Source organism: Rattus rattus, chromosome 7, assembly GCF_011064425.1.
Source record: "Rattus rattus isolate New Zealand chromosome 7, Rrattus_CSIRO_v1, whole genome shotgun sequence".
NCBI lineage: Eukaryota > Metazoa > Chordata > Mammalia > Rodentia > Muridae > Rattus > Rattus rattus.
Genome location: NC_046160.1, coordinates 99,881,964 through 99,898,289, shown reverse-complemented (window position 1 = coordinate 99,898,289; position 16,326 = coordinate 99,881,964). Strand labels below are relative to the sequence as shown.

The window sequence follows — 16,326 nt, the reverse complement described above, 5'->3', positions numbered from 1 at the left end:
TTAAGAATAGCTCTGGAAGAAAATATCAGGGCAACTGTAGAATATGCAAGAAAATGCTGGCTTTGAAGTGGGGCATGATGGCACACGCCTGTAATCCCAGCTACTGAGAAGGCTGACACAGGAGGCTCACATGAGCTTTGTCCAAAAGACTTGGGTTCTGTAACAAGAGGGGAAATGCAGGCTTTTGAGTTTAACAAATATGTTTGGATTCTGGCCCTGTCACTTGAAGCCTATGGCCTTAGTCAAAGTACCTAGTCTCTCTGAGTTTCAGATTCTTCCTCTGTTAAATGGGGATAATTACGGGGTTGGGGATTTAGCTCAGTGGTAGAGCGCTTGCCTAGCAAACACAAGGCCCTGGGTTTGGTCCCCAGCTCTGAAAAAAAGAAAAAGAAAAAAAATGGGGATAATTACAGTAACAGTAGAAATTAACTCACACCAGATGGCAGTGGTGGTATGGAGCAATGACTTGTGCACCCACAGAAAACAGGGAGTCATGGCCAAAAGATTCGCACTTTAGTTTGTTGTGTCAAACCAATCTCATGTCTTTGTTTCACAGATTACTGAGTGTATTGTACACTTGACTTAATTTTATCTTTATCCCATGGTTAAATGGTCGAGTGTAGGCTGTGAGGCAGTGCGTTTGGGTAGACCTACAACTTCTTGAACTAACAGTGACCGTTCATTAGACTGGAATCCATCTAAAGGACAGGTATTTTGAAAGCTCTGGCCTTGTTCTTTTGCTTTGTTTTGTTTTGTTTTTCAAGACAGGGTTTCTCTGTGTAGCTCTAGCTGTCCTGGAACTCACTCTGTAGACCAGGCTAGCCTCAAACTCAGAGATTTGCCTGCCTCTGCCTTGCAAGTGCTGGGACTAAAGGCCCGAGCTACCACTGGTCTGGCTATGACCTTGTTCTTAACGCTCTTTGATCTCAGTTCTGATTAAAGATTGAAAAGAAGACACCTAAATCAGTGCTGGCAGGCAAGGCTGTATGCCAGTCTGAAGGTTAAAATTTATCATACCGAAGGCTATGAAAATAAAAGAAAAAGGAAATGTTGGGTTGCATTCAAGCACATTTATAAAAAGGCATTGGGCTAGAGAGATGGCTCAATGGTTAAGAGCACCAACTGCTCTTCCAGAGGTCCTAAGTTCAAATTCCAGCAACCACATGGTGCCTCACAACCATCTATAATGGGATCTGATGTCCTCTTCTGGTGTGTCTGAAGAGAGCTACAGTGTACTTCTATAAAATAAATAAATCTTTTTTAAAAGGGGCATTGATGTTACAAGATGAGGGAGAATCAGTTGCGGGGTAAGTTGTGTGGCAAGACTGATTCACAGGTTAATTCATTCACTCACTTACTCATGTATCCCTCCGTCACTCCTGAAGTACCCACTGTTACCATGGAAGAACTACACAGGTGAACAGGCAGCAACTCCTGCAGGCCCTGAAGGGAAGAGGAACTCCACAGGAAGACTAACAGAGTCAACTAACCTGGACTCTTGTGGCTCTCAGAGTCTGAACCACCAACCAAAGAACATACACAGGCTAGACTTAGGCCTCCCTGCTCATCTGTAACAGATGTGGAGCTTGACTTTCATGTGGTCCTAAACAACTGGAACAGGGTGATCCCAAAAGCCGTTGACTGTGTGTGGGATATGTTCTTCTAGCTGGGCTGCCTTGTTTGGCCTCAGTGGGAGAGGAAGCACCTAGCCTTGCAGAGACTTGATATACCAGGGTTGGGGGGACTCCAGGGAGCCCCCACCTGGTCAGAGGAGAGGGAGTGAAGGAATAGGAAGGAGGATTGTGGGAGAGGGTGACACGGGAGGGGGGGCAGTGAGTGAGATATAAAGTAAATAATTAATTAATTAAAAAATTTTAAAAAGGCAGCAATCCTAGTCCACTGGCTGAACTCAGTGTAGCAGGGAGCTAGACTGAGAGGTTTTATTTTAAATCCTAAGCATTAAGATGTCGACAAGAGAGGGGAGATCTTCCACAACTGTGGTATAGATGTGATAGCAAGATCAACAGACACTTGTCAGAACCTGCAAGGAAAGGAATAGTTTTTCTAGAATGGACCTTTCAACATATGCAGAGCCCCCAGGGTCAACCTAAACAACTCGACATGCCCATTTGGGACTGGGGAAGAGTACGAAACACACACACACACACACACACACACACACACACACACACACACACACACATTAAGCTAGTTCTGGGCACTCCTGGATACTTGTACACCTTACCATAGGTGATGACCAGCAGCACAAAGTTGAGGTTTTTGAAGAGCCGGACAATGGAACTGAAGTACGAAGCATCAGTGGTCGCCAAGGCGTAGCTCAAGGACTGGGCCCTGCTGGGAGGGTGCTTGGGCTTCTCCTTGAATACTGGAAAGGAAAGTAATAGAGACAATGGGAAATCCCTGCAGTCGGTGGATATCCCAGGGACACAGCTGCACAGGCACAAGCTACCTCCACCTCCTAGGGAGAGACTGAGACTGTAAAGGAAATAACACTGATTCCAGAGAAATTTTCCCAACTCCTAAAATTATTTCCCATTGTCTGAGGCTTTGCCCAAAGTCCTTTTATTGCCTTTTCTTTTCTTTTTTGCTTTGGCTGTAGAGGGGATGGAAGCCAAGGCCTCCAGCAGGCAAGGCAAGAACTCAATCTCTGAGTTACTAACTCTAACACTGTCATTTTTATTTTATTGCCTTTTCTTTAATAGCCCCTAGAGGGCTGGAAACATCGAGCCTCCCAGGGAGTGTTCAAAGATCAAGGCAGCCCATAATACCTAGCAAATAACTTATCACAAAACAGAAGGGGACAACACATGTCGGGGAGTGAAAGCTGGACTTTGGAAGGTTATGTATCCCGTGAGTGACTGAGCTCCAGAGCTCCTTCCAAAGGGGGATGAGCAGTGTGACTACAGAGTCACCGAGTCTGGAACATGGCAGCCAAGCTGTTCCCTAAGTCGATGAAAGCCACAGTGGCAGAAGTTGAGAGCATACTCCTACTTTCACCAGTTCTGAAGGAGACTCAGGAGAGAGACAAGCTCCAGGAGTGACCAACCACTCTTGTGTCAAAGGCTGAAGAGAGACTGTCATTTAGAGTTCTAGTTCCTCACAATTGGTGCGATGTGACTCCACTCAGGGGTGCCATTTGCCTCTCTGCAGTGCTGATGTGTTTAACTAATTATTTCACTAAATTGGTTCTTCCCCATCATCACAAGCAAGCACCACACGGCCTCCGGCAAGCCCCATGAGGCCTCTCCTGGAAGATGAACAGTCTGCCTTCCAGAGGAAGTTCTGGAAATGAGGTTGGCTCTCCGTGCAGATCAAAGCACCCCCCACCCCCAACCATTCCAGCTTTGACTTCAGAGCCCTGCCTCTTCCTTCTCCAATAATAGTTTTGGATAAATTCTCCCGCTGGAATGTGACATCCATTGTCCTAGCTGCTCAACTCCCCTTCCATGCAAGAAGGTGATTTAGGTTCTCAACATCGGGTGTTCTCTCAAGGGATTTGGCAACCATGAAAACCAGGACTCAGATAAGCTCTTGTGTCCATTCTTCACTCAGTCTACTATACAATCTAATAAAATACCATGCAATACACAGCAATGTCCTACCACCTAGGTTTGCAGTTGCAAAGAGCCAGGACCTCACTGGCACAAACACAAGCATTTGGAGGCAGGCATGGTAGAATTTAAAACTTCAGTGGAACCAAGAGGCCCTGGGCTAGTTCATTCTTCCTTGCTTCCACTCCCAGCTCCCTGCTGCTAGCCCTAAGGAACACTGTCCTGACTAAGCTACCGGGAATGAAATACCATAGAGACCAGTGGTATGAGGTACACATTTTACTACACAACTCTGCAGGTGAACCAGCACACAGGGATAAACCTTTACACCTGAGATTAGACTTTAGGACAGAGGGTAACCTTTAGATGGGTGACTAACAGGCTAACAGGGAAGAAAACTACTTGGACATCTCTGAATACACCCCGGTCTTATCACTTACATGGAGACAACAGAGGCAATAAGTTTCTTTTTTAATTCTTTTGTTTACGTTTGTTGTGGGTTTGTTGATGCTTTGTGTGTTTTCTTTGAGACAGGGTCTTCCTATGTAACATAGGTTGTCCTTGAATTAGTCATCCTCCTGCCTCAGCCTCCAGAGTACAAGGATCACAAGAGGCCAGCCAAGACATAAATAATCAAATACTTGGATGAATAACTGGACACCTGTGTAAAATGTTAATAGCAGCTAACCTGGGCTTGCTTGTTGGAATTAAGTTTTCAAGGACAAATTAATGGTCATTCCTTTCTTTGCACTTTTTTATTTTTAGATTTTTCTACAGTGCATATATTACTCATAATTAATAAGGATGAAGAAATTTGATCCCCAAGTATTCTCAGGCTAAGCTCAGATTATTAGCATTTGTGGAGCAATTTCTGTTTATAATTTCAAGTGTGGCATTAAACAAGCTTAGATTTCAATCTACTCCTGGCCACTTGCTAGCGGTCTAATCTGAAATGACTTCCTGAATTTCCCTCAAGTCTTAAGCTTCCTTGCTGAAGAGGTTCTACAAGACACCTCATTCATTGGGTTGCTGAAAACTAGATGAAATAAGACATTGAAGGGGTTTTGTGGGGGTGGGGTGAGACAGGGAGAACCTTGGCTGTCCTAGAACTTATTCTATAGATTAGGCTGGCCTTGAACTCAAAGAGATCCTCCGCCTTTGCTTCCTAAGTGCTGGAATTAAAAGAATGTGCCACCATGTCTAGCCTGTAATTGGATATTGCAACACAATGCCTATAACACTGGAGGTCCTCCCTGGGGCCTCTTCAAAGTAATAGCAGTCTATCTAATTCTTCTGGTGAGATGGAAATGGAGAACTGGTCAATCACAATTAAATTAAAGTACACAGTACCAATTAGAGCTGTATTAGGGACAATTTACTCAGGCTAAAACATCTGATGACTGTAAAAAGCCTGACCTCCAGTGTCTCTAAGTATCTGTGGTTTTTAGGGCCATGTTCAAAGGGTGCCACCAAGGTTGACATATAACTTCCCCACTCCCTACCCACCAGCAGCCTACTAATGATCTTACCGATGATGACAAGGATGAAGAGGAGAGTGGCCACACCTCCTATTATGTAGAACATGATGCTGATGTGGTAGGCAAGCTTTTCCTGGTCTTTGATGTTGGGTACCAGAACAGGAGGGACCAAAAACCCAATTGCAATTCCAAGCTATGTAGAAGACAGACACAACCAATCAGTTATCAAATGGCCAAGCGCCAAGAGACAAATTTAGAGACTGCTATTCAGAAACATAATTTCTCAGGCTGGGGAGATGAAAGTGCCTGGCATGCAAACATGAGGGCTTGAGCTCACATACCTTACATAGAAGCTTATGTAGCTTGGTACCTACATGAAAACTAGGTGTGGTCTCATGTGGCTGTCACCCCAACATTGAAAGGACAGAGAGATAGATTCCTGGGGCTCATTGGCCAGACAGCCTAGCAGAATCAATGAACTTCTGTCTCAGAAAAACAAAGGTAGAGAATAATGGAAGACACCCACTGTCAACATCCAGCCTCATGTCAACATGAGTACATACCCACATGAGCACACACGTATGCACACACCCACATGAGCATGCTATACACATGCTATACACATACATGTGCACATACAAAATAATTTAATTCCGAACTTCAAGTTCTTCCTCACAAACCAGAATTATTCTCCCCAGCAAGGGTCATTTCCTTGCAAACTTAACTCATACACAGTTCTGACCCAAAAACTATGGAGGAGTCTGGTTCTCCTTTAGTGCAAACTAATGAGTAATGGTTTCCAATCCCTGCCTCTGGGATACAGTAATATGATGTTGACTTTTTTCTTCTTGTGCTATTGAAATGGTCCGTTTCTGTGAATCTGTTAGCCCAGTGCTAAGAGTTCAGCTGAAACGCTTCTACAGTCTTTAGCTACAGAGAGTGCCTTCAGTGAGAGCAGAGAGTTGTCAGCCCATTTATAAAAATTAATGCTTCAGTTCATTGTGTAATGACTTAGCAATAGCCAGGGTTTCTGTAGTGTGAGGTCACACATGACTGTAAAATGGTTACACACACACATACACACATAAACACACACACACACACACACACACACACACACACACACACACACATATCAGTGTTAAGAGTATAAATATCCCAGGGCCTAGCAGATGACATAACCTGGGTGTCCCTGAGATCAGAAACACTGTGATTCAGCAGGAACCAACCAATATACAACTCCCCAAAGTCCTGTCACCCTCAGTTGTTTGGAACCAGGCCAGTCCTAGGCTTTCTCTTGGGCCTGGATGTATGGAGGGGAACACAGTTTCTTGTTTAAAAACTAGGAACTTGCTCAGTCAAGTCAGTAATGGCCTGGGGCCAGGGTCTTGGGAGAGCTGACCTTTTGGATCCTGGGAAGCCACTTTGCCCCAATTTGAAAGCCTGTGGTTATCTGTCCCAAGGCCACTGAGTGCTCAGTCTGTGGTGCACTTGAGATAGCCTGTGTAACACTGATTGGTTAGGTTGCTACTCAGTCCATCCCATGGTATAATAGCTTGACAGAATCTGATGCTCCTGTCCCATTTTTTCCTGCAAACATTATTTCAGATGCTGTCTTCTCAATAAACTTGCTTGGCTTGAACTATCAACTCATGAAAGACCCGCACACCCCAACTTTCCTATCGTCTTCATTTTCCTCATCCCCGGCCCTCCCAATCTGTTCGTCCAGGTGACATAATACCAAAGCAGAAAATGGAGAAAATTCATCAACTCAGGCAGGCTTGCTAGTCCACAAGCACGGGATGGACAGACAGCCAAGAGCTCTTCCCCCTTACTGTCACGCCCTTCCACTGCCAACCCACTCACTTCCTGCACGGGTGTTTCCTCTGTCAATTACTGTCAAATGACCCTAATGGTTCCTAGTTTTGAAGTAGTCACAGACATCAACAAAAGGCTATGTGTAGGGACTAGAGATACAGCCCAGCTGTTAAGATCACTTGCTGTTCTTCCAGAAGACCCAAGTTCTGTTACCAGCACTCACACAAGAGGGCTCACAATCACTTGTAGCTAGTGGTTGAATCTGATGCCTCCTCTCCTATCCTCCATGAGCACCTATATATCATCACACAAACACACACACACACACACACACACAAATAAAAAGCATTTTTAAAGGCTGACTGTTCATTGTTTATATAATCAATAAATCAAATACATATTTTAAAATATAAATATAATATATAAAATATAATCAATAACTCAGGTCCATCTTTTTAAGCATCTACCTTGTGAAGGGTGCTCTACCAGGCATTTTAAGCAGTACCAAGATGTGAAATACAGGGTTCCCACTTTGGTAGCTTTAGACTCTAGCTAGAACTGTGGTTTTCAACTTGTAGGTCATGATCCCTTTCACAGAGGTCATACATCAGATATTTATAATACAATTCATAAAAATAGCAAAGTTAGGGGTTGGAGATTTAGCTCAGCGGTAGAGCGCTTGCCTAGCAAACACAAGGCCCTGGGTTCAGCCAAAGCAACAAAAAAAAAAAAAAAAAAAAAGAAAAAAAAATAGCAAAGTTACAGTTATGAAGTAGCAACAAAAAGAATTTCATGTTTGGGGGTCACCACCACATGAGGAAGTGTATTAAAGGGTAGCAACATTAGGAAGGTTGAGGACTACTGCTCTAGAAGGTGATTAAAATAAAAATACAATAAATAACGCACATGCCATGTGATGGGATACAATGATAGAACATTACAGTTAGAAAGTATTTTTGAAACCCTCTATATGACCTGGTTTTTAGAGGCCCAGGCTATGTGTGTTTCAGCTCTGGAGGCTGAAAACTTGCTCGGAGCTGCCCAGAGTTCTAGCTGAGTGGAGGTAAGAAACTATATCTATCAGGTTTCAGGCTAAAGTCTTGTTCAGTAGTACAACACCAATGCCTAGAGAAGGGCCCCAGTGGACAGACACTGTGCCCCCTAGACCATCACCAGCCACTCGGTCTCAAGGATGTGTTAGAGCTGATGCAGGAATAATTAATTCATTAATTTTATTTTTATTAGCCTATAGTAATTATAAATAACAGGTGTCATTGTGACACTTTTGTCTTTATATAATCGTTATATATATTTATATATGTACAACTCATACATATATATATGTATATATACATATATATATATCTTGGAGTGCTCCATTTACGAGACAGACTCAGGGATGATTTTGTCAGGGAAGATTTTGGGCAATCATCCAATATTCTTTCATTTCTAAAACAAAGATGACAATGCTAGGGGACCTGGGTAAGGTCAACATGATCCTTAACCATCTCGGCTGGTATGACAACACCATGTCTGATACCTCAGACTGGACATCCTTAACCATCTCGGCTGGTATGACAACACCATGTCTGATACCTCAGACTGGACTCTGGCTACTCTATCCACATTTTGAGCCAGAGCTAGTGGTGTTGAACCTGCATAGAGAGTTCCTCTAGCCAATAGGATGTAGACCCTTAGTCCGGGTGACGGAGAATGATGCAACCTTGGGGCAACCCTTCTGCAGGAGCAAGTAGCTTTGGAGGTACTTTCCTAACCAGTGCAGAAAGTCAAAACACGGTCTAAATTGGGTTTCCTCTTTGAGTTTTAATTGCTTTATTGTCCCATCTCTTCATATCAAGGCTCAGTAAGAGCCCATGACTATGCTTCCAGTGTTCACTCAGTCATGAGGAAATGGAGGAACAGATGACTAGATATCCATAGATGGATAACCTGGTGGAAAACCTGGTCTACACAAAGCTATGTGGTAACAGGTGTACTCATTCAGTTCTAAGCTCTTACTTCAAAATACACAGTATTCACAGCAAATTATCTGTCAGGAATGAAAATATTCTAAACAGATAAGTAAGAGTCTCCATTCCCTAAGAGATTAGAACCCCTAGAAATTGGAATTTGCCCAGGACCCTGTCATGTTGGCCCTTTCTGTCTTTCACAAAGACTTTGAGCACCAGCTTCTCTCTCCAGACTAGAGTGTTTCAATGGAAACATTCTCTAAGTCTATGTTTACATCTCAAATCCTCAAGGAAGTAGCCTCTTAAGCAGGGTCAGTCAGGTCCTAGCAGGAGTCATTTTATATTTGTATAATTACTTAAAATGTGTCTTGTTAGCCAAATGAAGGTCCCTGAGAGGGCGGGTCTCAAGTGTGGTGCACGTCGATACTAATCATAACAAAATGTATGAAGCTTTCCATGGAATGCCTTGGCCCTTACAGCAACCCCACAAAAAGGGGACCCATCATTGTCCACTTTATTGCTTGTCTTGGTTCTTCGAGGCAGGGTTTCTCTGTGTAGCTTTACCTGTCCTGAAGTCTGTAAAGCAGAGTGGCCTTCAACTCAAGAGCTCCACTTCCCATGTAATTAAAGGTGAGTTGAGACCACCCAACATTGTCACAGCTGATGGTCCTGAGAGGGAAAATGTCACAGAAGCTACCTCAGGCCATTTGACTAAAGGCTAACAGAGCTGGATGGGGTTTCAACACACAGAATCCAGGGCTCATGAGCTCACTGCCTACACTTTATTCCACTCATAAAGGGATGGTTTAAAAAAAAAACCAAACAAACAAACAAACAAAACAAAAATACCAAACATGTGACAAACCAAAGGCTGGAGAGACAGCCTTGGAAGACTCAACTTTCACTTCCCATTTTCTGCCTGTCCTTTCTGGAACTTCAAGGAAGATATCACCAGCCTTCAGTAGTGGTAACTGTCAGGGATGCTTGATAATATTGACTTTAGTAATGCCAATAGTCAGGGCTATTTCCAGGGCAGAGTTAAACACATGTCTGTGCAGTCTGAAGTCTTTGGTTAGCTGGAAAAGAACCTACTTTGTGTATCCCTATCACACTTTGTGTGTCCCTGTCACATGTCCACTTGGTTCATGCATTTGGTGAGTAAAAATAAAGTCAGAAAACCATCAGGCTGCATGTGGAGCAAGACTTGCACTCCAGGGCTGGCCCTGAGCTCAGGGATAGAGAGCCTTGGGCCCATCACAAGGACTGCCTCTTAAAGGGCTCTAATAGGCCCAAGGGTGGCAAACACAGACAGACCCAAGCATGCATGGCAAACAGCACCAACGAGTTTTGCCATTTAGCCTTCTTCCCCTTGCTGAAAACCATTAATTTCCATTCCTAAATCCAGCCCCCAAGGTCTATTTTCTTATTTGGTCACTTCCTCCTCCTGTGACTGACTACCAAGATCCAGGTATCAAAGTGTTAAAGTCCAGCAATCAAAAGCCCTCTTTTGGCTCAGCTAATTAAAACAATGCCCAATCAAAACAAACCAAGTCAACCTAACCCAGGGCTTTCCCCTTTTCTCTTTATTAACTGCCATTCACGAATGGGCCACATCTGCGTCCTCTCTATCCAGAGGCAGTCCTTTGGCCCACAGGGGCAAATAGCCCTTCCGCCCACTCTCCCTTTCCCCTTTTCTTTTCTCCCTTGTCCTCTGTCTCCTGTCTCTGTCTCTTATTCCCTATACTTTGTCTCTCTGGGGCAAATAAACTCATTTTGTGCTGAGAACTTGGTTTCGGTGTGTCCTGTGCTAACTCTGGTCCTTTCACCTCCTACCAAACCCACACATCTAACTTATTATAAAAGGCAACATATACTGCATCATCTCTGAGGTCCACAGAACCACTGTCCCATCACCATTCAAATAATCGGTTATCATCTGCCATCAGTGACTCATTGTGTGAGTCACAATTCAATAAGAACCCTAGCTTAACCCCCTCCCTGGTCTTGGCTGGTTGTGGGGTCAGAATATTGACCAGACTGTAAGGAGACTACTCCAAGTTCTCTCTCTCTCTCTCTCTCTCTCTCTCTCTCTCTCTCTCTCTCTCTCTCTCTCTCTCTCACACACACACACACACACACACACCACTCATACACAAAACACACTCACACACATACACATACATATACTCACACACACACTCACACCTACATACACACATACCCTCAAACACACATACACATATATGCATATATACTCAACACACAAACTCACTCATATACACACACACATACATACTCATACACATTCAAATAAACACACATACATACTTACACACTCACATACACTCTCACACACACATCCATACTCACACACTCACACATATTTATATACTCACACATACTCACACATTCACACACATATACATACACAATCACACACTCACACTCACATACATACACACACACTCTCACACTCACACACACACACACACTCACACACACTCTCACACACTCACACACACACACACACACACTCACACACACTCACACTCACACACACATATACACTCTCACACACACTCACACAAACACTCACATATACACTCTCACACACTCTCACACACTCACATATGCATACTCACACACACTCACTCACTCTCACACTCACACACACTCACATATACACTCTCACACACATTCACACAAACACTCACATATGCATACTCACACACTATCAGAGAACTTTATATCCACACAGTAATGAGGGTTTGGTCCACATGGGACAGGGAAGGAATGATTGGTCCCCATCTGAGCACTTATTTAGGTCCTGGGCATTTCATCTTCCTGACACATGCTATTGGCAAGGTGGACTCGTCAGCTCTTCTACATCAAGAAACAAGAGTCTCACTGGGTGCTGGTGACACATGCCATTAATCCCAGCACTTAGGAGGCAAAGGCAGGCAGATCTCTTGAGTTCCAGGCCAGCCTGATCTACAGAGTGAGTTCCAGGATAGCCTGGGCTACACAGAAAAGAAACAAGAACCTCAACACAGTCTTAAAGACCCAAATTCATATCTCCTTTGGCCACCTACCTCTCGGGCATCCCAGGCTATTCTGAGAAAGGTAATCTCACTGTGAACCCCAGGTCTGGGCTCCCAAGAGTTCATTCTTTTACTAGACCCTGTATCTAGGTTGAGCCAAATGCATTCCTCTGAACTTCAGAGTTCCCGGGAACTAGCTCTCTGATGAGAGAGAGAGAGAGAATGAATGAATGGGAGGGGAGAGCATGCATGTGAAGCTAATGTAAAAAGCCTTGTTAAGGTCTTTTTCTTTTCAAAAAAAAAATCAGAGCTCTGCAAAAACATGAGACTCAAGATGTCCAAAAATCGGATTGTTTAAAGCCCATATGATCGATCTTTATTTTAGATTTATTTTTATGCGTGTGTGAGCATGTGTGACTTATGTGTCCCATGTGTGTGCAGGAGCCTACCCAGGTCAAAAGAAGTCATCCAATATCATAGAACTGGAATTCTAGTGTGGAGTACCATGAGGGTGCTGCAAACTGTCCTCTCAGCAAGTGCTCTTAGTCACTGAGCATCTCTCTAGCCTTCATATAAGTAATCTTAAACACGCAGTATGACGTTGCTCTCCCAAGGACATTTCCCGTAATGAGATGACCTAGTAAATATGTGTAACTATGTAGTTCTATGTACATTAGTAGTGGTCTTATAAACTAATAATTAATCTGAAGCTAAGCTCACAGACTGGACAGCTCTTCAGGGAAACTTGGACGGCACAGGTAAGTAACAAAATGACTACATGTAAGAGCTTTTAAATGGGCTCAAATACACTATGTTCTATTGCCATTCCATACAATCCACACCAAGAACTCCTGGGTGTGATGGTTTGCCCTGGAGTTATCTGTATTTTGATGCTAATTCCGCTGCCCCAAGAATGGCTGCCTAGTCACGTACTCAGGACTCAGGTGACTTCATCAGAACCTTCTCCTCATTTAATTTGTAAAATACAGGTGAGGGCCAGTATAGGATAGAATGAGGCCTGTCATTGGATGAGAAGGAAGGATGGGCAGGAAAAACGTTTGAAGGAAGAGAAGGCTGGGAGAAGCCGAGGAGAGGACAACATGGTAGCTGACGTTAAGATTCCACTCTGTACCTATACAGGTTGTTATGAATGTTCTTTTTTTTTTTTTTTTCCGGAGCTGGGGACCGAACCCAGGGCCTTGCACTTCCTAGGCAAGCGCTCTACCACTGAGCTAAATCCCCAACCCCGTTATGAATGTTCTTAAGGGATGGATGTGTATAGGGCTTTGTGTGTCTAGGTGGGCAATTATATCTTATCAATTGGATCAGAAGTTATTGTGCTGTGTGTTCTTTCTTGTAGTGATTTAAGTGTAAGGGGGTGTGCAGCAGCTGGGACACTGAGCCACCATGGAATTAGGATGTATATTTCTACCATGGATGAGTAGAGAGATTGTTGCCAGGCTCAGAGAGAGGCCTTCGGCGGTGTGACGTGGGATGGAGCAAAGAGGGTGAGAGGCTTTGCTGACTGAGATTAAGATATCTATCGGATATCTTGGGGCACTGCAGTACCGGACCTAGTGGGGGATAAAAGACAGCAATTTATTTTTTTATAATTTTACAACAGCACCTGGGGCCAAGAGGCTAGGCCCTGGTCTCTCAGGCAAACAGAGTGGCCACCACTGAAATGCCACCTAAGCTCAAGTCCCCATGAGCAATTGCATGAAGATGATTTTCACATTCTGCTTCTTGTCTTCCCACAGTGGTGTGCATGCAGGAACATCACAAAGATGGTGAAATGCAAGCCTAAATCAATATAGAATCCTGGAGCTACTAATATGAGGGCTGGCAAGATAGTTCAGTAGGTAAAGGCACTTACTGCTAAGCTTTGTGACCTGAATTTAACCCCTCGGCCCTATGGTAAAAGATAGGAAAGTTGTCTTCTGACTATTACACACACTTATGTGCACCACCACCACCCCCTACCCTACTCCCACACGCGCAGAGAAGTAAAGGTAAAATAAAATTAAAACGTTTGCATACTCCTTGGCTAGTAATGTATAAACATTAGAACCTGCTGATGAGTAACTGACGTGGGCAAGTGGAGCATAATGGAGACTCCAGGAATCCAAATACTGCAACAGAAGTCATTCTTGGACCTCTGTAAGGGATACAGCATGAGGTCCTGGGACAGAGTCTGTGGAAGACAGGGGTGGCTGCAGGGACACTGACCCACTGAAGAACTGAGAGCACAGGGCTGGAGCTTAATCCTGAGAATGTGCTCCCAGCCACCCAAGAATGCTAGGCAGCTCTGAGGGATAAGCCACATTGTACCATAATGATCACACGAGCAAAGCCAAGTCAGATGACTACATCCGAAATCCCAAATCCAGGTCCTTGGCTTCCTTTGAAAAGGCCATTTGGGATTAAGGAAGTAGCAGGCTTTTGTGAACAAAAATGACCCCATTGATTTATGGGAAATCACTCATGAAAGGAGTTTGTGGCTCTGAAGGTGGAGCTTAATGGTTGGAGAACAGAGGAAACAAGGCCACAGCCAACTGGTCAAATCCAGACTTCCTTAGAGTTCCACCAAGTCACCAGGTTTGTCCTCAGAGTGGGGATTATGCTGGGTGAGTTGCACTGCTCTGTCATTCTTAGGTTTCCTGGATCCTTGAGATGTGGGCAAGAGGTTAGGGAAGTGGTTCTCAACATGTGGGGTCATGACCTGTTTCACAGAAGTCACATATCAGATATTCTGCTTATTGGATATTTATAAAAGTAACTTTTATTTGCCAGATGTAATTGTCATCTCAGAGGCTTACTGTTGAGTAAACTCCCCCTTTCTAGTTCTTTCTGAACTCCGATTGGCTGGTTCAACTCAGCTGTTGTGGTCCGAAACTCCTCTCGGAGTTGACCAATTCACGCTGGCTTCTCTCAGAACTAAATTGTTCTGCCTGGAATAAAACTGCCTCTGAATTCCACGAACTGAACTACATTGACTGCACTGACCTCAGGAACTGAATGGAATTGCACGGATTCCACTGCATTGACTGAGCTCAACTGAACCACCCTCTCTCCTGACTCGCTCTAAGCTGCTCTTAGCCTCTCTTCCATGTGCTGTTCCCATGAGAGTTGGTCATATCTTATCTCTGACTCATTCTGTCAAATCTTTCTCCAGATTCATCACTTTGTCTGCCCCTCAATTAGAGGTCACTGTCAAATATGGCTACTTCCTTCTACAAACTGACTTTACCTTCATTGTTTGGGATTAAAGGTATATCATTCTAGCCGGATCACACAGACCTAGAAGTTCTTTAGATGTGATCCCTTGCCAGAGCTGCCATGTTGCTGGGTTAAAATGCCTCTACAGATCTTTGCATTATAAGTCATAACAGTAGAAGAGTTATAGTTATGAAGTAGCAGCAAAATAATGTATGGCTGGGGGTCAGCACAACATGAGGAACTGTGTGAAAGGGTTGCAGCATGAGGAAGGTCGAGAACCACTGGGTTTGGGAAATGTTGAGGAAAAGCAGCAGTGGAACGGAAATAGCCCACAGTCGTTAAGTCCTTTGGAAGACAGTAATGGTAGTGGTGGCAGTGCTGAATTAATCCCATTCCAAAGCTGGTTGAGGAAACCAGCCTTTGCCGCTGTAGCTCGCTCAGGGTTTCCTCACAATAAGCGATGAGGGTGGACTTCCAGTCCAGGTCTGCTTATTCATCAAGCTAAGAGCTGCAGGGGTTGACTGTCATTCAAACTTGAAGTGCCGGATGTGGTGACCTGTGCCTGCGTCCTCCTTAGCATTGGAGAACTGAGGCAGGACAGTGAGTTAGAGGCTGATTGGAACTACATGGTGAATTCCAGGCTAGCCTGGGCTATGGTCGTGTCTCAGTGAAGACTGAGAAGATCCAAAACACCGATCAAAAGAAAAGAAGCCTAATACATGCTAAGCGCTGTGTGCCGGACTGCATGCTGAAGGATTTTTCACACGCTGTCTTATTTAAGCCACCCTCAGACATCAGTAACGTCATTGCTAGATTTTTACAGACGAGAAAACCTGTGGAACTTACTGCTCGGCTTCTAATGGCTCAGAGTCAAAAAGCTCTTGACAGGAGAGACAGATGCCATAGGACAATGGTGCCCCGGAGACCTGACTTTGTTGCTTTGACTGACAGGCTCTAGTCTGTAGTTAGAGCTATTGAAGGAATAGCAAGAATCATTTCCAGCCATAGTTGGCTTTGTTTACCACATGGTGATACCCTGTGGTCGTGTGTGTGTATTTGTGTGTGTGTGTGTGTGTGTGTGTGTGTGTGTGTGTGTGTGTGTATGTGTGTGTGTCTGTCTGTCTGGGTGTCTGTGTCTCTGTCACAGTACACATGAGTTCAGAAGACAACTTGTGAGAGTTGATTCTTTCTTTCTATGATTTGGGTCCAGGGGATCAAACTCAGACAA

General features: G+C 44.2%; 1 protein-coding gene across 1 annotated transcript in view; it reads right to left on the bottom strand.

The window, feature by feature from the left end:
- Flvcr2 (FLVCR heme transporter 2) overlaps positions 1-16,326 on the bottom strand; it is a 62,668-nt gene that overhangs the window by 21,083 nt on the left and 25,259 nt on the right. The window contains exons 2-3 of the mRNA XM_032908185.1: positions 5,102-5,243; positions 2,246-2,386 (exon numbers count right to left, since the gene is read on the bottom strand). Of these exons, the coding sequence (XP_032764076.1) occupies positions 2,246-2,386; positions 5,102-5,243 (283 nt within the window). The remainder of the gene's footprint in view (positions 1-2,245; positions 2,387-5,101; positions 5,244-16,326) is intronic.